Below are 24,652 nucleotides of genomic sequence, written 5' to 3'. Positions count from 1 at the left end.
CAGTGAGTTACTCGGAACGTGTTACTCCCCAGAGCTGCTTTTGAGGGCTGGGAGGTTGGTTAGCTCTCCTGCCGCAGCCAGGGGCCGGTTTTCGGGGAGTCTCCCCGGTGGGGTTCTGCTGCTGCAGCCTCTCGGGAGAGAGCAGTTCTGCTCGGGTGAGCACCGGCAGCCTGCAGCCTCGGGAGCCAGCGGACCCACGACCCGGTCAGCCCTGCACAATTCAGTCATGGTTGAATCGGGAAGTGGCAGGCGCTGATTCCTGACCGGTATTCCTTCCCCACATGTCAGTTCTCTAAAACCCCTTTCCAGAAAAACCACCAGATCGTTAACCAAAAAAGTAAAGGGTATACTACCTCACTTGATATTTAATGTTGTGTCGATTATTTTCCTGTGTAAAACCATTTAAATTTGTGTTCTCCCAAGTAGGGGCCTTGAGTCTTGGAACACTGTAACTTAACCAGGTGTAATATTTTTGGCCATCCAACTATGTTAAAATTAGCCACGTTACCTAAAAGTGGAAAAAGGGCTTTTTAGTGAAAAAGAATAAGGGTTGCATTACTCTGCCAAAGTTTTGGAGCCCGGCTTGAAAAAAAATACTATCTTTTTAACATTTCTTAATATTAAATAACTTGTCTTAAATAACCCAAAAAACTTCAGAACTCTAATGGCTGTATCTCCCTGCCTTTTCCTACAGATTAAATAGGTAACTAGGTTTTTAGGGCTGTTCTCTGATGATCAAGTTTTCGCCTGTGTATTTCAAAAGTAATTTCACATTTGAAGAGACAATTCCTGTTTTTGCCAGGTGAGTACTCATTCCCCCCACCCATATATTATTGGCATCCATAAACACATTTTATGTTAGAACAAATTACTTCGTAGAAGTACGTTTAAATATGTGACATGTTTTCCCCATTTCTGTTCTGATTTCTTCACCTGTTTGTGCCATTACATCTTCTCATATTTTGTAGCATTTATTTTCAGCTAGCATATACTTTGTAAGTATAGCTATACACTAAAAAATTAAGTTCAGAATCCTTGTTATTTTAGACAAAGTCAGAGGTCCCAAGAGGTATTAAAGTGTAATATTACCTAACTGATAAAAATAATTTACAAAGAAGCATGAACTGGGGCACCTGGCTAGCTCAGTAGGTACAGCATGGGACTCTTCCTTTAGGAGTCATGAGTTCAAGCTCCACATTGGGCATAGAGCTTACTTAAAAAAAAATTTTTAATAAAAAAAATTAAAAAAAAAAAAGCATGAACTCTCAAAGACCATCCTAAAAAGTTATTTTAGGGAGAACAATGTATAATCTCATTTCCTTTTCAGATACTAAGATTATGGTGAATAAAGCGTTCTCATTATCTAGCATTATTGAAAAGAGGGGAAAATGTATGAACCTCGAAAGTCTGAGTTGAAGACTTGGAATGAGGGGCTTATTAATACGGAAGTTAGGAAAGTACTTCCCTTAGGGAAAAAATAAGAAAACCTTAAGCATTTGTGTACACCACCTAGATGTTTCTGAAGATTCTTTGGGAAGAATGTAAGGAAAAGGACATTTTAAGGCCAAACCAGAGCATGAAGATTTTCCTTTCTTTTCCTATCAAGGACTGTTGACTTTGTCCCCCAATCCAAGAAAGTGAACATTTTCTTTCCTCTATGGAAATCCAAAGAGTGGTAAGTGCTCCATTCTGCCCCAACTAATCCTTTTATATAGTACATATGCTTTCTCACTTGTGACAGGTACTCCTGGGTAATTCTAAGGTCTGGGTTTTCTGTTCCCTTAGCTTCTCCATCATTTCACAGCTTCACTACGAAAAAATCTGTTTTGCCTTTTTTTCCTGTACCTCCTTGATACCCTAAAAAAATGGGGGACTCCAATTAAACATATGTTTGGGTTCTTGATGTTGTCCCACAACTAACTGATGCTGTGTTCATTTCGATACATCTTTTGATATATCTTCAAGGTCACTTTCCTTTGGCAGTGTTAATCCCATCCACCATATTTTTTATGTCAGAATTATATTTTTCATCCCTGGAATTTTAATTCTTTTTTAATATCTTCCATTTCTAACCTCATCGTGCTTATGATTTGCTTTACCTTCTTGAAAATATGGAATATATTTTAAATGGCTTTTAAAGTCCTTGAGAACTAATTCCATCACCTCTGTCATTTCTGGGTTTGTTTTTATTAACTGATTTTTTTTCCTCCTGTTTATGGGTCATATTTTTCTGCTTGTTTTCATGCCTGGTTAATTTTTTTGGCTAACAGACACTGCAGATTTTACATTGTTGGGTGCTGGAGGTTTTTGGTTTTGTTTTTCTTTAAATATATTTAGGCTGCGTTCTGAAATGCAGTAATGTTACTTGGAAACAGTTTGACTCTTTAGAGCTGCACTGTTAAAAACAGTAACCATTGGGGCACCTGGGTGCCTCAGTTGGTTGAGCGTCCGACTTCAGCTCAGGTCATGATCTCACGGTCTGTGAGTTCAAGCCCCATGTCGGGCTCTGTGCTGATAGGTCGGAGCCTGGAGCCTATTTTGGTTTCTGTATCTCCCTCTCTCTCTGACCCTCCCCCGTTCATGCTCTGTCTCTCTCTGTCTCAAAAATAAATAAACATTGAAAAAAAAAAAACCAGTAACCATTAGGGGCACCTGGGTGGCTCAGTTCGTTGAGCATCCAACTTCAACTCAGGTCATGATCTCACAGTTCGTGAGTTCAAACCCCATGTCGGGCTCTGTGCTGACAGCTCAGAGCCTGGAGCTTGCTTGAGATTCTGTGTGTGTGTGTGTGTGTGTGTCTGCCCCTCCCCAGTCCATGCTCTCTCTCTCAAAAATAAATAAACACTGGGGCGCCTTGGTGGCTTGGTCGGTTAAGCGTCCGACTTCGGCTCAGGTCATGATCTCACGGTCAGTGAGTTCGAGCCCCGCGTCGGGCTCTGTGCTGACCGCTCAGAGCCTGGAGCCTGTTTCAGATTCTGCGTCTCCCTCTCTCTCTGCCCCTCCCCCGTTCATGCTCTGTCTCTCTCTGTCTCAAAAATAAATAAACGTTAAAAAAAAATTAAAAATAAATTAAAAATAAATAAATAAGCATAAAAAAAAAAACCAGTAACCATTAGCTAGCTACATGTGGCATTTTGGATTTATATTAATAAAATTAGGTAGAACTTAAAATTCAGTTCCTCATTTGTACTATGTACATTTCAAACTCCAAAAGCCACATGTGGCTAGTGGCTAGTATAATGGACAATAGATATAGAATATTTCAATCATTGAGGAAAGTTCTGTCAGACAGCACTGCTTTAGAGGCTTGCTTTTAAGCTTTGTTAGGTCCAAAATACTCTCAGGGCTAATTTGGCCCCATTGCTAAGCCAATACCTTTCTGAGGACTCTGTATAATGTCCCCTGTGTTAGGAGTTCTTTATACTCAGGCTGGTGGGATCTGCATTTTTGGCCCTGTGTAAGATCTATGGACTTTTTGGCCTTCTACTTTTTGGTGGTTCTTTCCCAGGCTTCAGTAGTTTTCTTGCACATGTGTTTCCTGATCAGTACTCAGCCAAAGAATTGTGGGGAATTCTCTGCAGATCTCTGGAGCTCTTTCTCTCACTGTACCTCTCTCCTCTCTCCACAAATTCTAGTGACCCTGGTCTCTGCAGACTCTGAACTCCTATCTCCTCAACTCACTGAAATAACCAGACACAGTTTGGGTTCCCCCTCTTTGTGCTGAAGCCTGAAATTTCCAGGCAGTGAGCATTTATTTCCTTTCTCTTAGGGATCTCTTAGGGATGCACTGCCTATTGTCTGTTATTTAAAAACCACTGTATCATGTGTTGTCTTTTTTTTTTTAGATGTTGAAGACATGAAGATAAATCTGGTCCCTGTTAACTCCCTCAGGGCTCAAAGTCAGCTAGCTATTGATAGCCTCAGACCCCATGTTAGTAATCATCCCCAACAGAAGTGCTTTGCACAATAATTGCTTCAGGCTGAGGTAACTGTAAATGCATGAAACTTAAAGCAGAAGAGGGTTTGGCATAGCATATTCTTGAGGAATAGCAATAAGATCATGGGGCAGAGTGAGAGAGGAATTTGAGAATGTTAGCTGGTTGTATTAGTCTCCAATTGCTGCTGTAACAATTTACCACAAACTTAGTGGTTATGTAAGCAACACAAATTTATTATCTTACAGCTCTGGAGGTCAGGAGTCCAAAATGGATCTCACTAGACTAAAATCAAGGTGTCAGCAGAGCTGTATTCCTGTTGGGGGTTCTTGGGGAGAATCTAAGAATCCAGCCTCCACAGGCTGCCCACTTTGTTTGGCTTGTGGTCTCCTTCTAGCTTCAAAGCCAGCAATGGCCAGTCAGGTCCTTCCCACATTGCATCATTCTAATAGTGACATTCCTCCCCTCTTTCACTTGTGAAGACCCTTGTGGTTACAGTGGTAATGACCAGTGAGTCCAGGATAAACTCCCTACCTCAAGGTCATTTGGCTGGGAACCTTAATTCCATCTGCAACCTTAATTTCCCCTTGCCATGTGACATTCACAGGTTCTGGGAATTAGGATGTGAATATCTTTAAGGGCCATTATTCTCCTTACCACAGCTGGAGACTCAAAATGTCGAGAATTTGGCTTTTACTCTGACATGGAAAGTACCTAGAGCAGAGTGGTGAGCAGAGTATTGATGAGATCTGGCTTATGTTTTAAAAGGCTCATTCCAGGGGCACCTGGGTGGCTCAGTTGGTTGAGTGTCTGACTTTGGCTGGGCCATGATCTTGTGGTTCATGAGTTCAAGCCCCACGTTAGACCCTATGCTGACAGCTTGGAGCCTGCTTCAGATTCTGTGTCTCCCTCCCTCTCTGCCCCTCCCCCCACTCATGCAGTGCACTCATGCATACGCACTCATGCATGCTCTCTCTCTCTCTCTCTCTCTCTCAAAAATAAATAAACATTAAAAAAAACTTTTTTTAAAGGCTCATTCCAGGGGTGTGCTGGGTGGCTCAGTCGGTTAAGTGTCCCGACTTCAGCTCAGGTCATGATCATGGAGCCTGCTTTGGATTCTGTGTCTCCCTCTCTCTCTGCCCCTCCCCCACTCACACTGTCTCTCTAAAATGAATAAACATTAAAAAAAATTTTTTTTTAACACTTTATTAAAAAGGCTCATTCCAGGGGATGCCTAGCTGACTCAGTCGGTAGATCATGGGATTTTTGATCCCAAGGTCATGAGTTCAAACTGCACATTGGGCATTGAGCCTACTTAAAAAAAAAAAAAAAAAAAAAAAAAAAGCTCATTCCAAATACAGTTTGAAGAATACACAATAGGAAGGGTTGGGCAAGGGTAAAAATAGAAACAGGATTCACTGAAGGTTTGGATGTAGAATATGAAATTGGAGCTAAAAATTACTCTACCAGCAATGTACAAGGTTTCCTGTCATCCTGTATTCTTTTTTTTTTTAATGTTTATTTATTTTTGAGAGAGAGACAGACATTGATCAGGGGAGGGGCAGAGGGAGAGGGAGACACAGAATCCGAAGCAGGCTCCAGGCTCTGAGCTGTCAGCACAGCCTGATGCGGGGCTCAGACTCACAAACTGTGAGATCATGACCTGAGTTGAAGTCAGATGCTCAGCCAACTGAACCAACCAGGCGCCCCTCGTCATCCTGTATTCTTAATACTCCGTGTTATCTACCTTCTCCGTGTTATCTACCTTCCTAGAGTCTGTCATTCTGATGGTGGTAAACTTGCATTGTTCTGACTCCTAGTAAGTTCAAACATCTCTTTATGTACTTGTTATCTATTTGGGATTCCCCAATCTGTGAATTACACATTATATCCTTTGCCCACTTTTCTATTGGGTTTCCCATTTTCTTGTTGATTTGTAGTTATACTCTAGCTGTAAATTCCTTGTCCGCTTTGTACAGCACATCTTCCAATTTTCATCTTTTTAACTGTTTATAGTTTCTTTATTGAAGTTCTTAATTATGAGTATTCAGATCCATCCGTTTTCTTCCTGTTTAAGCTTGTTAGTTTTTATTCAAGAACTCTTTCTCCACCCAAGGTAACAAATATTGTCCTACATTTTAAAAACTGTGTTTATAGTTCTGCAATTCACATTTAGGTCTTTACTGCATTTGGAGTTCACTTTTATATATAAGATAGGGATCCTACTTTATTTGCATCTACATAGTGAGCCAGTATTGACAGTACTATACTACTAAACTTAGTCTGTTCTGTCTAAACTTAGTCTGTTGTATGGTGCCACCTTTACCATGTATGAAGTGCCTACACACAACTAGGTCCAAATTAGAACTCTGTCATGTTTCATTGGTCCTTTATTTGTTCCTGCGCCTGTACTAGACTATTTTTTTTTTCAACGTTTATTTATTTTTGGGACAGAGAGAGACATAGCATGAACGGGGGAGGGTCAGAGAGAGAGGGAGACACAGAATCGGAAACAGGCTCCAGGCTCTGAGCCATCAGCCCAGAGCCCGGCGCGGGGCTCGAACTCACGGACCGCGAGATCGTGACCTGGCTGAAGTCGGACGCTTAACCGACTGCGCCACCCAGGCGCCCCTGTACTAGACTATTTTTTTATTTTGACTTTGTAGCATATCTTAATGTCTGGTAAGGCAAGTCTCTCTGTGGTGTGTATATGTCAAATTTATTTAGTTTCTTACTTGAGTGTCTGACTTAGGCTCAGGTCATGATCTCATGGTGTGCGGGTTTGAGCCTCACATCACGCTTGCTGCTGTCAGCACGGAGCCTGCTTCAGATCCTCTGACCCCCTCTCTCTGTCTCTCCCCTGCTCATGCTTGCTCTCTCAAAATAAATAACCATTAAAAAAATTTTTCTTGAATGGCTATCTGAATGCCAGGCCAAAGAGGTCCCAAATATACTTGTTCTTTCTTTATGTCCTCAAGATTTCAGACAACTGAAGGTGACACTCAGAGGGCCAAGTATACCCTATTGCATTTGGTTCTTCCTCAGTTTTGCTATTAAACTGAAATTTAATGTGCTTGTTGAGAATCTATATGTTACCATTATCTTACCATTGTTGATTTCATATGCAGTATAATGTTTCACAGAGTTTTGTTACTATAGTTGACTCTTGAATAATGCAGGGTTAAGGGGTGCCAACCTCCCCTGCCCATGTGGTTGAAAATCTAATGGCCTACTGTTGACTGGAATCCTTACCAATAATATAAATAATTAGCACATATTTTATATATGTATTATATACTGTATTCTTATGAGAAGTAAACTAGAGAAAAGAAAATGTTAAGAAGATCATAAGAGGAAGTACATTTACAGTACCATACTGTATGTATTGAAAAAATATTCACAGGGGTGCCTGGGAGGCTCAGTGGGTTAAGTGTTTGACTTCAGCTCAGGTCATGATCTCATGGCTTGTGCAGTTCAAGCTCTGCATTGGGCTCTGTGCTGACAGCTTGGAGCCTGGAGCCTGCTTCAGATTCTGTGTCTTCCCCTCTCTCTCTCTGCCCCTCCCTGCTTGCGTACTCTCTCTCTCTCTCAAAAATAAATAAACATTAATTTAAAAAAAAAAGAAAAGAAAAGACAAAATATTCACACATAAGTGGACGTATGCAGTTCAAACCTGTGTTGTTCAAGGGTCAACTGTATATTCTTCTTAAGTTTTTTTAACTTTGTAGTTTGAAAAAGTTTTAAACATACAGAAATTTAACAAGAATGATACAGTAAACAATTTTTTTAACCCTTTCCACCTAGACTCAACAGTTGTTAACATTTTTCATATTTTACTTTCTCTTTGTATCTATTGCTGGAATATTTGAAAACAAGTTGTGGAAAGATCCTTTACCCCAATTTCAGCATGTATCTCCTAAGAATAAGGACATTCACTTATATAACCATAGTAGGTACTACATTTGGGGCATTTAACGTTAATACAATATTATTATCTAATAAACCATCAATATTCAAATTTTCCAGTGGTCCAAGAAATGGCCTTTATAGTACATTTCCCTCCCCCACAACTAAAGGATCATTAACTGCATTTGGAAATCATGTTTCTTTAGTCTCTTTTAATCTGGAACAATTCTTCAGTTTCCCTGTGTCTTTCAAACATTGACATTTTTGACTAGAGGCTATTTTTTTTTTATATAATATCTCTCAGTTTGGGTTTATCTGATTGTGTCCTCAAGATTAGGTTCAAGTTAAACATTTTTGACAAGAGTACTTCCTTTTTATTTTTTTATATTAAATATAATTTATTGTCAAATTGGTTTCCATACAACACCCAGTGTTCATCCCAAAAGGTGCCCTCCTCAATGCCCATCACCCACTTTCCCCTCTCCCCCACCCCCATCAACCCTCAGTTTGTTCTCAATATTTAAGAGGCTCTTATGGTTTGCCTCCTTCCCTCTCTGTAACTTTTTTTTCTCCCCCTTCTACTCCCCCCTTGTCTTCTGTTAAGTTTCTCAGGATCCAGATATGAGTGAAAACATATGGTATCTGTCTTTCTCTGCCTGACTTATTTCATTCAGCATAATGCCTTCCAGTTCAATCCATGTTGCTGCAAATGGCCAGATTTCATTCTTTCTCACTGCCAAGTAGTATTCCATTGTATATATAAACCACATCTTCTTTATCCATTCATCAGTTGATGGACATTGAGGCTCTTTCCATAATTTGGCTATTGTTGAAAATGCTGCTACAAACATTGGGGTAAGTGCCCCTATGCATCAGCACTCCTGTATCCCTTGGGTAAATTCCTAGCAGTGCTTTTGCTGGGTCATAGGGGTAGATCTATTTTTAATTTTTTGAGGAACCTCCACACTGTTTTCCAGAGCAGCTGCACCAGTTTGCATTCCCACCAACAGTGCAAGAGGGTTCCCGTTTCTCTACATCTCTCCAGAGTCTGTGGTCTCCTGATTTGTTCATTTTAGCCACTCTGACTGGCGTGAGGTGGTATCTGAGTGTGGTTTTGATTTGTATTTCCCTGATGAGGAGCGATGTTGAGCATCTTTTCATGTGCCTGTTTGCCATCTGGGTGTCTTCTTTAGAAAAGCATTTATTCGTGTCTTATGCCCAGAGTACTTCCTTTTTAAATAATCAAAGAGGACAGACCAAAGAATAGAATAAATTCAATTTTATTAATTTGAAGATAGTATTATATATGTGTTTGATGAGAAAAAATATTCATTTCAGTTTCCAGATCTAAGAAACAGGGAGACCTAACATTTTAGAATATCAACAGAGATCTTTTCAAACTTTAGCTAAATTATCTCTGATTCCTAGAAAGTCATTTCCTAATTTTCATATTAACAGTATTTGAGTAACTAGTATGTTTAGGATACTGCAACAGGCCCAGGACTTTGTTCTGTTGTAAATACTGATATTCAATCACACATATGGATTAAGGTTTCAAGATGATATCATTAGAGATCTTTTGTCAATAAAATGATTACAGCTTGATAGGGATGGAATTCTAAACTCAGATACCACAGTGCCTAAATATTAAAGAAATAATACATTGTTGGGGTGCCTGGACACATTCCTGGCCCAGTCGGTTAAGCATCCAACTCTTGATTTCGGCTCAGGTCGTGATCTCGTAGTTGGTGAGTTCCAGCCCAGCATTCGGCTCTGCACTGAAAGCACAGAGCCTGCCTGGGATTCTCTATCTCCCTCTCAGAAATAAAGAAAGAGAGAGAAAAAGAAAGAGGGAGAGGGAGGAGAGGGAGGGAGGGAGGGAGGGAGGGAGGGAGGAAAAGAAGGACAATATTCCAAAAAGTGGCAAAGTGCTCTCATTCACAACTTGGAGTCTGTTTCAGATCTCACATTGCTGCTTAAGCACTTTGGTCGGTCAATCACTGTTCTCTAACAAGCACTAGACAAAACTTCAGAAGTCCTCACTGTCTTCCTTGTGCCAGGAAGCTGGTCCCTTCTTCCAACCTGGTCAATTCTGCCTTTCAAGTTCCTGCCCATCTTTCAAAGCCCAACCCTGACCTAGGCTCCCCTCCTTTCAGAACCTCTCTGGGCCCTTCCTTCATGTTGCATGTTCATCTCTCTTGACAGATTGGGCATCTGTACTGAAAAGTACTGTATCTTTATTGGACTCTTTTTTTTTTTCATTTTTTTATATTATGGTAAGATATACATATAACTTAACATCTTAACCAATTTAGTGTGTACAGTTCAGTGTATTAAATACATTCATAATGTTGTGCAACCATTACCACCATCCCTCTCCAGAATTATTTTCATCTTGTAAACTGAAATTCTATACCCATTAAACAAAAACCACCATTCTTTCTCTCTGATTTTGAGTATTCTAAGTACTACACAAGAAGAATCATACAGTGGACGATTGTGACCGATTTGTGACCAATTTATTTCACTGAGCATAATGTCCATCATGTAGCATATTACAGGATTTCTTCCTTTATAATATTAAATAATATTCTATTGTATATATATGCATTACATGTTGCTTATCCATCAATGGACACTTGAACTGTTTCCATGTTTTAGCTGTTGCGAATAAGGCTACTATGAACATGGGTGTACAACTATTTGAGACCCTGATTTCAATTCTTTTGGGTCTATACCCAGAAGTTGGTTTGCTGGATCATATGGTAATTTTAGCTTTTGGGGGGAACTGCCAAATTATTTTCCACAGCAGCTGTTCCATTTCCACCAACAGTACATAAGGGTTCCAATTTCTCCATACCTTTGCCAACACTTGTTTTCTTTTTTCTTTCTTTTTCTTTCTTTCTTTCTTTCTTTCTTTCTTTCTTTCTCTCTCTCTCTCTCTCTCTCTCTCTCTCTCTCTCTCTCTCTCTCTTTGTAATAGCTGTCCTAATGAGTGCAAAGCAGTGTCTCACTGTTGTGATTTGCATTTCTGTAATTATTAGTGATGCTGAACATCTTTTCATGTGCTTATTAGACATTCATATATCTTCTTTGAGGAAATATCTAATTCTGTCCTCTGTCCATTTTTTAATTGGGTTTTTGTTGTTGAATTTTAGGAGTTCACTGTATATTCTACTGGTCACTTACCAGATATATGATTTACAAATATTTTCTCCCATTTTTTCTGTTGCCTTTTTACTCTGGATAGTGCCTTTTGACACACAATTTTTTTTTAATTTTCATGAAGACCAAGTTGTCTGTTTTCTTTTGTTGCCTATGCCTTTGGCATCATAATCAAGAAATTACTTCCAAATCCATGGCAAAGCGTTTGCCTTACGTTTTCTTCTAGGTGTTTTATAGTTTTAGATCTTATATTTAGGTCTTTGATACATTCTGAGTTAATTTTTGCATATGGTGTTAGGTAAGGGTTCCACTTTTTTTTTTTTTTTTTTTTTTTTTTTTTTTGCGGGTGGATATCCAATTTCCCCAGCACCTTTTGTTGAAAAAACTGTCCTTTTCTCCATGAAATGATCTAAGCACCCTTATCAAAAATCACTTGAGCTGGGGCGCCTGGGTGGCTCAGTTGGTTAAGAATCCAACTCTTGATCTTGGCTCAGGTCATGATTTCACCCTTCCGGAGATCAAGCCCCAGTGCAAAGCCTGCTTGGGATTCTCTCTGCCCACCCCATCCCTCCCCCATTTGCATGCACATTCTCTTTCAAAATAAATAAATAAACTTAAAAAAAATCATTTGACCATATATGTGAGGGTTTATTTCTGGACTCTGTTACATTGGTCTGTACGTCTGTTTTTGTTTTTAGGCCAGTACCACATTATTTTGATTACTGTAGCCTTCTATTGAGTTTTGAAATCAAGAAATGTAAGCCTTCCAGCTTTATTCTTTTTCAAGATTATTTTGGTTATTCGAGATTCTATATGAATTTTTGGATGGATTTTTCTATTTCTGCAAAATATGTCACTGGGATGTTGATAAGGATTGCTTTGGATGTGTAGATCACTTTGAGTAATATGAACATCTTAATAATATTAGGTCTTCTAATCTGTGAACATGGGATGTGTTTTATTTATGTCTTCTTTAATTTCTTTCAGCAGTGTTTTGTATTTTTCATCATACAAGTCTTTCACCTTGGTGAAGTTAATTCCTAAGTATCTTATTGTTCCATTTATGCTAATGTAAATGGATATTTTCTTAATTTCCTTTTCAGATTATTCATTGTTAGTATATAGAAATGCAGCTGACTTTTCTGTGTTGACTGTATCATGCCACTTTGCTGAATTCATTTGTTCCAACAGTTTTGTGTGTATGTGTGTGTGCCATCTTTAGAATTTTCTACATATAAGATCATATTATCTGTGAATAGAGATAATTTTACTTCTCCCTTTCCAATTTGTATGCCTTTTGTTTCTTTTTGCTCTGGCTAGAACTTGAATAGAAGTTGTGAAAGTGGGCATTCTTGCCTTATTCCTGATCTTAAGGAAAAGCTTTCTCTGATTATGATGTTTGCTGTGGGTTTTCACATATGGCTTTTATTTTGTTGAGGTATTTTCCATCTTTTCCTAGTTTGTCTGTTTCATCATGAAAGTTTGTTGAATTTTGTCAAATGTTTTTCTGCTTCATTGAGTTGATTGGTGGTTCTTTTCCTTCACTCTGTAATGTGATATATTACATTGATCAATTTTTATATATTGAACCTTTCTTGCATTCCAGGAATAAACCCACTTGATCAGGATGTGTAATCCTTTTAATATCCTGCTGAATTTGGTTTGCTAGTACTTTGTTGCGAATTTTTGTATTAATGTTCCTTAGGAATATTGGTCTACAGGTTGTTGTGGGGTTTTTGTTTGTTTGCTTGTTTTCTTACAGTGTCTTGGCCTGGCTTTTATATCAGGGTAATGCTGGACTCATGGTAACATAAGGGGTTCTCTCCTTTTCAATTTTTAGAAAAGTTTGACAAAGATTGGTATTAGTTCTTCTTCATGTGTCTGGTAGGATTCACCAGTGAAGCCATCTGGTCCGGGGCTTTTGTTTGTCAAGAGAATTTTGATGACTATTCAGATGTTGTTTCTTCATGATTTAGTCTTGGTAGGTTTTCTGTTTTTAGGAACTTGTCCATTTCAGCTAGAATATCCAATTTGTTGACATATAAAATAGAGCACTCTCTTATATTCCTTTTTATTTCAGTAGAATCAGTAGTAATGTCCTGCTGTCATTTCTGATTTTAATAATTTGAGTCATCTTTACTTCTTAATCCATCTAAGAAATTGTGTCAATCTTGTTTATCTTTTCAAAGAACTACTTTTGGTTTCATTGCTTTTTCTGTTGTTTTTCTATTTTCTGTTTTATTATTTATTTTATTATTTTATTTCTATCTTTATTATTTTCTTCTTTTTGCTGTCTGTAAGTTTAGTTTTTCTTCTTTTTCTAGTTCTTTATGTTATAAAATTAGGTTGATGATTTAAGATCTTTCTTGTTTTTTTAATGTGTTAATAGTTATAAATTTCCACCGTAGCACCGATTTAGCTGTATCCAGTAAGTTTTGATATGCTGTAAATTTAAGTTCATCTCTAAGTGTTTTCTAATTTCCATTGTGATTTTATTGATCCATTGGTTGTTTAAGAGTGTGTTAATTTCAGGATGCCTGGGTGGCTCAATAGGTTGAGCATCCAACTCTTGATTTCGGCTCAGGTCATGATCTCACAGTAGCGAGGTTGAGCTACCGCACTGGGTATGGAGCCTGCTTACTCTCTCTCCCTCTTACTCTGCCCTTTCCCTACTCATGCTCTCAAAAAAAAAAAAGTGTGTTCATTTCCACAAATTCATGAATTTTCCTGTTTTCTGTTATTGATTTCAACTTCATTCTGTTGTGGTCAGAGAAGATGCCTTATATGATATCGACCTTTTAAAATCGGTTGAGACTCAATTTGTGGTCTAACATGTGGTCTATCCCGGAAAATGTCACAAGTGTACTGGAGAAAAAAGTATATGCTGTTGATGGGTAGAGTGTTCTGTAAATGTTTGTTAAATGTAGTTGGTTTAGGGACACCTGAGTGGCCCAGTTGGTTAAGTGTCTTGACTCTTGATTTCAGCTGAGGTCTTGATCTCAGGGTCGTGAGTTCAGGTCCCACTGGGCTCCATGCTGGACATGAAGCCTACTTAAATAAAATATTAATGGGGCGCCTGGGTGGCTCAGTAGGTTGAGCGTCCGACTTCGGCTCAGGTCACGATCTCGCGGTCCACGGGTTCGAGCCCCGCGTCGGGCTCTGGGCTGATGGCTCAGAGCCTGGAGCTTGCTTCCGATTCTGTGTCTCCCTCTCTCTCTGCCCCTCCACCATTCATGCTGTGTCTCTCTCTGTCTCAAAAATAAACGTTAAAAAAAATTTTTTTTTAATTTAAAAAAAAAATTAAAATTAGCGGCACTTCGGTGACTCAGTCAGTTGAGTGACTTCAGCCCAGGTCATGATCTCATAGCTTGTGAATTCTAGCCCCATGTTGGGCTCTGTGCTGACAGCTCAGAGCCTGGAGCCTGCTTCAGATTATGTGTCTCCCTCTCTCTCTCTGCCCCTCCCCCACTCATGCTCTATCTCTCTCTCTCAAAAATGAACATTAAAAAAAATTAAAATTAAAAAATCTAGTTGGTTTGTTGTTTAAGTGCTCTATTTCCTTACTAAGTCCTCTATTTTCTTATTTCTATCTAGTTGTTCTATCCATTATTGAGAGTGGAATATTGGAATCTTCAACTATTATTATAGAACTATTTCTCCCTTCAATTCCTTTTTAAGTTTATTTATTTTGAGAGACAAAGAGACAGTGTGAGCATGAGCAGGGAAGGGGTGGAGAGAGAGAATCCCAATCTCCATGCTGTCAGCTACAGAGCCCGATGTGGGGCTTGATCTCACAAACAGTGAGATCATGACCTAAGAGATCAAGAGCCAGACACTTAATCCACTGGGCCATCCAGGCGTCCCCCATTAATTCTGTTTGCTTCATAGGTAAATGTTTACAGTTGTTTGGGCATCTGTATTTTTGGCAGAATACCTAGCAGAGTGTTTGGACTTCAGTTATTATTTCTTTAATCCATTAATAATTTTTTAACAATTTTTGATAGGAAAAATGATGTAAAGGACTAAGTAGAGAAGCTCCCTTATTTCTGAAAGGTGATAAAGCACAAAATCTGATAAATTCCTTTTTAAAAAGACTTTCACAGATCCTGTAGAACTGCAAATCCTCCTACAAAGAAAATGTAAACATTGAGAAGTGGAAGGCAATTTTACTTTTAAATTTTTTTTTAATATTTATTTTGAGAGCGAGAGTGCGCGCGCGTGTGCGCGCGCGCGCACGCGCACACACACACACACACACACACACACACACACACACACAAGCAAGCGGGGGAGGGGCAAAGGGAGAGGGAGACACAGAATTTGAAGCAGGCTCCAGGCTCTGAGCTGTCAGGATACAGACTGACTGGGGGAGGAGGGGGGGGGCTTGAACTCACGAGCCATGATATCATGACCTGAGCTGAAGTTGGACACTCAACCAACTGAACCACCCAGGCACCCCAAGGCAATTTTACTTTATATTTTTGGAGTCACCACCATGATGTTTCATGAAAACAAGCACTGCCATGAGGTTAGTTGAAATTACCACTGTATTCACCTGTTATCATTTCTTTCCAAGCAATCAAGTTGAAGAAACATTTCCACTGCTTACAGAGATACCTGCCAACTATATTATTCAGCTCTCCCAATGGGATTTTCCCTTAGTAAATCTGCTACTCGGGTATCTGCTATGCGTGTGGATTCAAAAGTGGACGATCATTTAATGCAAGGGACTGAGAAAAGCAAGTTGGAACCAGTGACTCAGTTATTTCAAAACATCAAGAAAATAAGATTAGAAAACACAAGCCAAGAAAACTTTACAAGAAGTAAAGAGATTGGCACAGGATCTCTTTCAGAGAAAACCTTGGGTTCTGTAGTATATGTTAAAGAAAATGATGGAATAGAAATGACAGATGTGGAATGAAGTTATTTGTACATTCTGCCAAAGAAATTGCTTTTGACTAAGAGAGCATGTTGAATGAGAACTTAACCTTATTAGGAAAACCTAACAAAATGAAGGATGATGATTGCTTATTTTTCACTATTTATGAATCACCTTAGACTGCACTTTTTTGATACATATTCAAAACAGTTGTTTTAGGGGGAAAAGCTTTTCAAAATTCAAAGCAAAATTCTCTGGTATTCTATCCTTGTCAAAAATCAGAATTTTTGATTAACAGTATTTAAATGGTACTAAAACATTTTAATTATAATGCTTAACAAGTGATCAAAAAACAGTGCCTGAACAATTTGACATCTGTATTTCATACTATTTCTAGTGTACCAATTTTTTAATATTTCAAGTTTGGGATTTTGCTTTAGGGTACTTTATCTTACTGCAGTTTTGCATTTCTGTTCTGTAAAAGATCACTTCACATAAACCCTGCAAAAGACCAGTAAATATCTCAGTACATATCTTGAGAAGCATTTCACATTTTAAATCATCCTTTTAAAACTATTTTTCCCCACATTGAATTCATTTCAGAGTTACAAAATAGTTATTTCCAAGTCTAATGGTTTATCTTATAGATACTACCATTTTATACCACCAATATTTAATGTAAGAAAAATAGTCTTGTGTTAAAAAATTCTTGTTTTTGGATGGAACTGGAGAGTGTGATGCTAAGTGAAATAAGCCATACAGAGAAAGACAGATACCATATGTTTTCACTCTTATGTGGATCCTGAGAAACTTAACAGAAACCCATGGGGGAGGGGAAGGAAAAAAAAAGAGGTTAGAGTGGAAGAGAGCCAAAGCATAAGAGACTCTTAAAAACTGAGAACAAACTGAGGGTTGATGGGGGGTGGGAGGGAGTGGAGGATGGGTGGTGGGTATTGAGGAGGGCACCTTTTGGGATGAGCACTGGGTGTTGTATGGAAACCAATTTGACAATAAACTTCATATATTGAAAAAATAAATAAATAAATAAACCTAATATATTGATAAAAAAAAATTCTTGTTTTATATGCATCAGTTTGCCATTCTTATAGAAATGTCTAGTAGTTTGAGACAGCAGTATTGTCCCAAGTATTGTTAGATGAAAGTAAAACCATTTTGTGTTGACATATAGTGACCTTGTAACTATTTATATTACATATGTATGTATGTTTTGAACATTTTCCTGTACTTTAAAATTTACTGGCTATCTCTAATGGCTAATTGTGAGAAATTTCCTTAATATTCATAAAAACAAAGATGAAAAACCATCTTCTTTCAGGGTAAACTATTTTATAAATCAGAAAAATACAAATGTATTGTAGGGAATATTGATCCTAGAGTTAAATAAAATTGTTGAATTGGACATAAGCCAATAAGACACTGCTTTTTATCATTTACAGAACATAATTCTTTGGGAGAGGAAAAAAACATAAGTCATTCATTTGTTCACCTAACTTGGCATTATGTTTCTTGGTGGGGATATAGTAGTGAGTAAAATAGCCACCATCTTCATAGTGCTTACTGTCTACCAGGGAAGATAGAGTATCAGACAGTAATTCTATAAGATGCATATTATGATGTACCATGAAGAAAAAGTAAAATGTTCAGAAAGACAGGAGACTTAACACATAAACTTGATTTTTAATTGTTGGAACTAGGAAGTTTTCATAGCTTTTGCAGTGACATGGTTGTCTAAGTAACATGATGGTGATGGTTGAAATCTTGAGAAGGGTTAAAGTCCAAATGAAGTTTAGCAGGAAAGAGTGATGGTTTGAAAGTGGGGGAAAAAGAAACGATTTCTAGCCAAAGAGACTACATGCATGGAGGTTCCTTAGGGAAAAGCTCAGGAGCATGGTTTGGGGACATAACCCAGCTTCCAAGGCAAGTAGTCATTTATATGTATGAAACTAAAAATACAACTTTTGAAGTTGTACACAGAAATGGCATTTAAAGCCTTGGGAATGAATGAAATTGCTTAAGGTGAATGTATAATGTGAGCTAAAGTCCTGAGAACTCCAACATTTAGGAGCTAGTCAGCACAAGGGAACTAGCAAAGGAACTGAGGAACTGGCATTGAGGATGGTGGAAAACCAAGACAAGGTAATGTCAAGATTGCCCACAGTAGTCATTAAGGTGGAGGTAGTCAACTGCAAGGCTAGACAAGAATTGGATCTAGCAACGTGAAATGTCACAATGACCTTAGCCAAATCACTTTTTTTTTTTTTAACAGGGGCTTGGCTCAGATATTTACAGCCTTGTTTTTCATCTCCATGAATGTCCAACAGGATATTTGATAGTCATGGTGATGCTGAATGTGGGATGATTTTTCATTGTGCATGATGCCTCATCATTGCATGATGTCAAATATGTCAAGTCACTGAGACAATAAAAATGCTAACATTAATCACCCTCATTGAGAACCACTGCTGCTAAGATACCAAAAAACTGGAATCCTCAAATCCAACCTAAGCCATAGTTTTAGCAGCACACTTGACAAGGGAAATCCACAAAGACTTCCTGGAAGAGGTAAAATGGAACAAGCTTAATAAGGATAACAACCTCACTTAGGTGTTTTGGGAGAATTCTACAAGTGGAATCCTAAAGTGAGTACTTTTCAGTTCTGCCACTTCTAATAAGATAGTAAACTTCCCATAAAAAAAAAAAAAACGTAGTTCAGCAGAAATAAGGATGTTTAGGAGACTTTAAATTCAACATATCCATAAAATAAGGTGTCTAAACCTATTATGTATTGCATCTAATGATGTTGTCATGGATGCTAATAATAAAAGCTTTCACTTATTGAGCTAGTGTGTGATCTCTTAGTTGGGATTCCCTAGAAACTGCCTGAGACAGGAATTCAGATGCATGTGATTTTTGAGAGTGTGCTCTTTAGAAAAAGCATATAAGGGAGTGAAGGAAGCAAGACAGGGAAATAGGAGTCAGCTGAGGATGAGGGCTCAGATAAATTCTTGAACTGATCCACAGGATGCTTTGGAAGGATATGACTGTACAGCTGTTCCATTACCCATTTTGAGGCAAAGGGTGGCACTATTGTGCCCCATACTAGTCAGACCTTGATTGCTACCACAAAGCCCAAGGGGGAGGCTGGAGGAGCAGGGAGGTAGCATGAATCACTAACGTGTCTCTGGACACAACAGCTCCTACACTCACAGCAGCTGGAGAATGCATGGGGGCACTAACAGTCTTTATTACAGTGTCAGACACCTAACATATATTATTTTCCTTTTATTTTGAAACAATCTCAAATTTACAGAAAAGTTGCTAGTACAAAGGCCTTCCGTCTCCCCACAACCATTTGAAAATAAGTAGCTGACCTCATTCTTCATCAGCCCTGAATACATTTTTAATGATTTAAAGAGATTTATTTATTCTTTATTTCTATTTTTTAATAGAAATATAATTGGCATATGACATTGGGTTAGTTTTAGGTGTACAACATAATGATTTTATATATGTATATACCACAAAACAACACAATAACATCCATCAAATTTTTTTCTTGTGATGAAAAATTTTAAGATCTACTCTCAGCACCTTGTAAACACATTAATACAAATTGTTAACTATAGACACCATGCTGTACATTAGATCCCCAGGACTTACTTATAACTGGAAGTTTACACCTTTGACCACCCTGACCCATTTCACCACCCCCCACCCCCCACTCAAAAGCACTTTTGACAGAATGGGGACAGAAGAAATATTGGAAGTTGATTATGAATGGGAAGTAAGCAACTGGATATGTAGCAAGTCCTTGAAGCTCTGCTCTTTTAAAGGGAAGTAGACAGGATGAAAGGTGGAAAAAGAAGTGGGGTCACTGGAGGATTGTTATGATGAAGCAGAGTTCATGTTTGGGTGTCAGTGGAAGAAGGTTCCAGTGGAGGTGAAGTAGGAGAAGGGTTAAGAATAACCAAAGGACACAACCACCTCAGTAGGAAATAAAGGGGAAAAAATTATCATCTCAGATTTGAGAGAAATGAAATTTAGGAAGGATGTAATATAAGCAAAGGGAAACAGTATTGTGTGTCTATTTTTAATAAAATTCCTAGAGGGACTAACTGAACAAAATCCATTCCATCTGCATAATACAAGAAAGAGGAACTTCAACCAAAAGGGCAATGATAAATGAGCCATTTGTCTTTATTGTAGCTTTTTAAAAAAATTGTAGCTTTTTATGGAGCCCTGTGAAGCATCACCAAATTGTGAACCCTGGATGCTGCTTATTCCAAGATGCAGGCCTAGGCAGTTTCTATTCTAACTGAAAATTTTCATTTCTGTGGAAGATTGAAAAAGACCACAAATTCTTTGGGCTCCTCTTATGAAGAGGTGAGGCCCATTGCTCCATCCCTTATCTCTGGCCTGACTTTGTTGTTGCTTTGGCTAACATAAGGTGGCTGAAGTGTCTCTTCCAAGGCTAGGCGTAAATTGAGGTGCCCCAGCAGCCAGTAAACACCAGTTGCCAGGGTGTGAATAAGACCATCCTGGACCTCCCAGTTCAGCCAACCCTGGATGAATAAAGCTCTGGTGAAACCGTATAAATGTTAGAAATAAAAAATCGTGTTAAGCCACTGATGTTTGAGTCAGTTATTATGCAGCAATAGTTAAATGAAACTTTGGCTTGCCGGAGGAATTGCCCATCTGGCTGAGCCACAAGAATTTTCTTGCCAACTGCACTTAGGGTCACCGCAGATAGGTAACATTCATTAGCCTAAGTGTGAATTTTCTGACCCACTCCTTCCCTGCAGTTTCCATCTCTGTATTGGGAATACCAGCGTTTATTCCTTTAAATGCAATTTGTCTTTTAAAACTGATTTTCGTTTTCTCGCCTTCCAAGTGGAATTATGTGCTCTTTGGACTGTGAGGAGATACGGAAAGACCTGGAACAATGACTGCACATTCGGTAGGCATCTGCTGGTGCTCTGGCCTGGCCTGGCATGCGACCTGACTGCTCTGGCTTCCCGGCGTCCTCCCTCTGGCCTCGCTCTGCGAATGCCCCCTCCAACCTGACACAGCCGCCCTGTCCTACCTTCGCCCTGGGTGACCATTAGCTCTGCGCTGTCACGTGGGGAACTCCATCTGAACTGCGGGCGCTATGACTTTCCATTGAACGTATCCCCATCTCTAATCTGGTTCAGCGCCAGCTGGTCGACTCTGTCGAGAGCCCCTCGGCCACCCACAGCCAGACACCAAACAATGAGAAGGAAGGGCTCCCGGCGTGGCCCCGCCTCCTCTCGGCGCTTCCGCCGCCCAGCCTTCCTCTGGCCCAGTGGGCAGTGGGCGGGGCTGGCCGCGCGCGCAGCCTGACGGGCCGTAGGTCCTCGCACGCGTCCTTCTCCTGTAGGAACCGGCGTGCGCCGTGCGCGCGACTGGAAGAAGCAGGTGAGCTAAGCTGTAAGTGCGGTTCGGGGGCGCTGGGGCGGGCGGCACTTTGGGTGTGAGTGGTGGGTGGACACCTGGGACTCTGAGGCCAGGCCGCCGAGGCCGGTGCTGTACACGCCGTGGTTTTCGCTCACCGCTTGGGACGACCTAACTCCACGGTTAGGAACAGCTTATCCCCAACGCAGGAGGGTAAAAAACTAAAACGTTTGGGTGCCAGGTGTGTGCGTTCCCACAGAGAGCCAAGAAAGCGAAATAAAACATGCGACCGTCGTGAGACTCTGGGTCAGTTATGTACTGTCAAAGATGTGGCAAAATAACAGGTGTTTTGAAGGAGCTGGGCCTACATAGGAGGATAGATGGAATTGTTATCTTTTGCTTTCTGTTCAGTGTTGAAAAGCCTGTTTGTAATGCAAAATGGTGGTATCAAAGCGTCCCCCTAGAATATGGAAATAAGGTTGTTGTCTGGGAGAAAACTATAAAATGTAAAGAAACATCTTAGGGAGGCCTGGGTGGCTCAGTCGGCTTCTCCGACTTTGGCTCAGGTCATGATCGCACAGTTGGTGAGTTTGAGCCCAGCCTGGGTCTCTGTACCGATAGCTCAGAGCCTGGAGCCTGCTTTGGAGTCTTGTGTCTCCTTCTCTCTGCCCCTCCCCCACTCGCCCTCTATCTCAAAAATAAGCAAACATTTTTAAAAAAGAAAAGAAACATTTTACCAGACCTTCAAGGCTGATCTGTTACTGAACCATTGAATAAAAAGAGATTCACGGGTCCCAGATGAATCCAAGCCTCCTCTAGGAGAAAGAGGATATCCTGGCTTTAACAGGATCTCTCCAGAGCCCAGAAGTTGGGAAGGTGGTTTCCACAAGGCACATTCCATCAGACATTGAAACTCTTCTTCAGGTTTGTCTTCATTTATTTCCTTTGAGTACTCTGTTGTAGAGTTGTTAAAGACTAACAATAAAGCTAAAAGGCAAGCAAAGCAACTGATACATTAGAAAAATTTTGATTAAATAACCGAGAATCAAGAGCTAGAAAATGCAATTAAATTTTCTTTTTCTCAATTAACTTGTTTCTCTTCCATTTTTAAAAGCATGCTGATCCCATTTTCAATGAAGAATTGCTTCCAGTTACTTTGTAACCTCAAGGTCCCAACAGCTGGCTTTAAAAACACAGTAAAAAGTGGGCTTATTTTACAATCGATTTCTAATGATGTTTATCAAAATCTGGCTGTAGAAGACTGGATCCATGACCATGTGAATCTAGAGGGCAAGCCGGTTCTTTTCCTTTGGAGAAATTCTCCCTCTGTTGTAATAGGTAGACATCAGAATCCTTGGCAGGAATGCAACCTGAATCTGATGAGAGAAGAAGGTATAAAACTGGCTCGGAGAAGAAGTGGAGGAGGAACAGTCTATCATGATATGGGTAATATCAATCTGACTTTTTTTACAACCAAAAAAAAGTACAATAGGATGGAGAATTTAAAATTAGTTGTGAGAGCTCTGAATGCTATCCAACCCCAGCTGGATGTGCAGGCCACCAAAAGATGTGACCTTTTACTTGATGGACAGTTTAAAATCTCAGGAACAGCTTCTAAGATTGGCCGGACTACTGCTTATCACCATTGCACTTTATTATGTAGTACCAATAGGACCTTCTTGTCATCTTTGCTGAAGAGCCCTTACCAAGGGATCAAGAGCAATGCCACTGCTAGCATACCTTCCGTAGTAAAAAATCTTTTGGAAAAAGATCCCACTCTGACCTGTGAAGTACTGATGAATGCTATTGCTGCAGAATATGCTGCTTACCATCAAATTGATAATCATATTAACCTAATAAACCCAACGGATGAGACACTGTTTCCTGGAATAAATAATAAAGCCAAAGAACTACAGACCTGGGAGTGGATATATGGCAAAACTCCAAAGTTTAGTATAAACACTTCCTTTAATGTATTATATGGACAGTCATATTTGGAAATTAAAATAGTCATAGACATAAAGAATGGAAGAATTGAAATCTGTAATATTGAAGCACCTGATCATTGGTTGCCACTGGAAATATGTGACAAATTAAAAGCAGGTTTTATTGGCAGTAAGTTTTGCCCAATTGAAACTACTATGCTAACAAGTATATTACATAAAACATGTCCTAAAGATGATGAACTACACAGTAAATGGAATATTCTCTGTGAAAAAATTAAGGGAATAATGTGATTCCAAATAAATTTCTTAATGGTTTTAATGATAATAAAATGTTTACTTTGTATGTCTTTTTTTTTTTTAAAGTAATCTCTACACCCAACATGGGGCTTGAATTCACAACCCTGAGATCAAGTCACACGCTGTTATCGACTGAGCCAGCTAGGCACCTTCATTGTATGTCTCTTAAAAAAAACGTAGTCTCTTTCAGTAACTATTCCTCATTAGGAAGTGTCACCTAGTCCATATTTTCTATTTTCTGGCCTATAGATATGTTATCTCTTTCTTCATTGCTTTTTATTTATTTTTTTTAACCTAGCACAGATATGTATTTCTGCTCCTTCCTGTTACCACCATGGAGATGTATACTTTATTTGACAGTGATCTCAGAATTAGTTTTCTTACCTCTAGGGAATACAACCCAGGCTTCCTGTCACCTCTGATACCTTAAATTCTAAACTTCTTCCTTTTAATCATACAGTTGACCTTGAACAATGGGTTTGAACTGCATGGGTCCAATTATATGTAGTTTTTTGTTTTTTTTTTACAGTGCTATAAATATTTTCTTTCCCTTACGATTTTTTTAAAAAAATTTTTTTAGCATTTATTTTTTTATTTGAGAGAGACAGAGCATGAGCAGGAGAGGGGCAGAGAGAGAGGGAGACAAAATCCAAAGCAGGTCTAGGCTCTGAGCTGTCAGCACAGAGCCTAACGGGGGGCTTGAACCCACAAACAATGAGATCATGACCTGAGCTGAAGTCAGATGCTTAGCCACTTGAGCCACCCAGGCACCTGCCTTATGATTTTTAAATAACATTTTTTCTAGCTTACTTGAAGAATACAGTACGTAATACAAAATATGTGTTGATGGTTATTAATAAGGCTTCTGGTCAGCAGGCTACTAGTTAAGTTTTGGGGAAGTCCGAAGTTATATGTGGATTTTCAACTGTGCCACGGTCAGTACCTCTAACCCCCATGTTATTCAAGTGTCTTATCCTCCATCCTCTCCCATTAAAGAGGAGCCCACTGCACTTTTCTAACCCCTTAACTCTCCAAATCTCTTGCTTCCTCTCCCTTCCTACCCAACCCTGAATTCTTTCATGTATACTGTC

At 39.3% G+C, this 24,652-nt stretch overlaps 2 protein-coding genes across 7 annotated transcripts; both read left to right on the top strand.

The window, feature by feature from the left end:
• The first annotated feature begins 691 nt into the window (after positions 1 to 691).
• On the top strand, positions 692 to 16,722 carry CA3H2orf15 (chromosome A3 C2orf15 homolog). Of its 3 annotated transcripts, XM_047852607.1 has the most exons (4): positions 730 to 802; positions 1,607 to 1,675; positions 3,846 to 3,985; positions 15,583 to 16,722. In XM_047852607.1, exon 4 carries the CDS (start codon positions 15,652 to 15,654, stop codon positions 15,925 to 15,927), a length of 276 nt encoding a protein of 91 aa, XP_047708563.1. In that variant the 5' UTR covers positions 730 to 802; positions 1,607 to 1,675; positions 3,846 to 3,985; positions 15,583 to 15,651; the 3' UTR covers positions 15,928 to 16,722. The 3 variants fall into 3 exon arrangements, with proteins under 3 accessions (XP_047708562.1, XP_047708563.1, XP_047708561.1); XM_047852606.1 differs by lacking the exon at positions 3,846 to 3,985 and having other exon boundaries at positions 692 to 802; positions 1,514 to 1,675; XM_047852605.1 differs by lacking the exon at positions 3,846 to 3,985 and having other exon boundaries at positions 733 to 802.
• Positions 736 to 23,571, top strand: LIPT1 (lipoyltransferase 1). Of its 4 annotated transcripts, XM_047852600.1 has the most exons (5): positions 736 to 802; positions 1,607 to 1,675; positions 18,173 to 18,545; positions 20,798 to 21,342; positions 22,433 to 23,571. In XM_047852600.1, the coding sequence occupies exon 5, from the start codon at positions 22,434 to 22,436 to the stop codon at positions 23,553 to 23,555; it is 1,122 nt and encodes a 373-aa protein (XP_047708556.1). In that variant the 5' UTR covers positions 736 to 802; positions 1,607 to 1,675; positions 18,173 to 18,545; positions 20,798 to 21,342; position 22,433; the 3' UTR covers positions 23,556 to 23,571. The 4 variants fall into 4 exon arrangements, with proteins under 4 accessions (XP_047708556.1, XP_047708558.1, XP_047708559.1 ...); XM_047852602.1 differs by lacking the exon at positions 18,173 to 18,545 and having other exon boundaries at positions 768 to 802; XM_047852601.1 differs by lacking the exons at positions 736 to 802; positions 1,607 to 1,675 and having other exon boundaries at positions 18,199 to 18,545; positions 20,798 to 20,863; positions 21,099 to 21,342.
• Positions 23,572 to 24,652: the final 1,081 nt, after the last annotated feature.

This window comes from Prionailurus viverrinus, chromosome A3, assembly GCF_022837055.1.
Source record: "Prionailurus viverrinus isolate Anna chromosome A3, UM_Priviv_1.0, whole genome shotgun sequence".
NCBI classification, from domain to species: Eukaryota; Metazoa; Chordata; class Mammalia; order Carnivora; family Felidae; genus Prionailurus; species Prionailurus viverrinus.
This window is presented reverse-complemented; position numbering and strand designations above follow the sequence as displayed.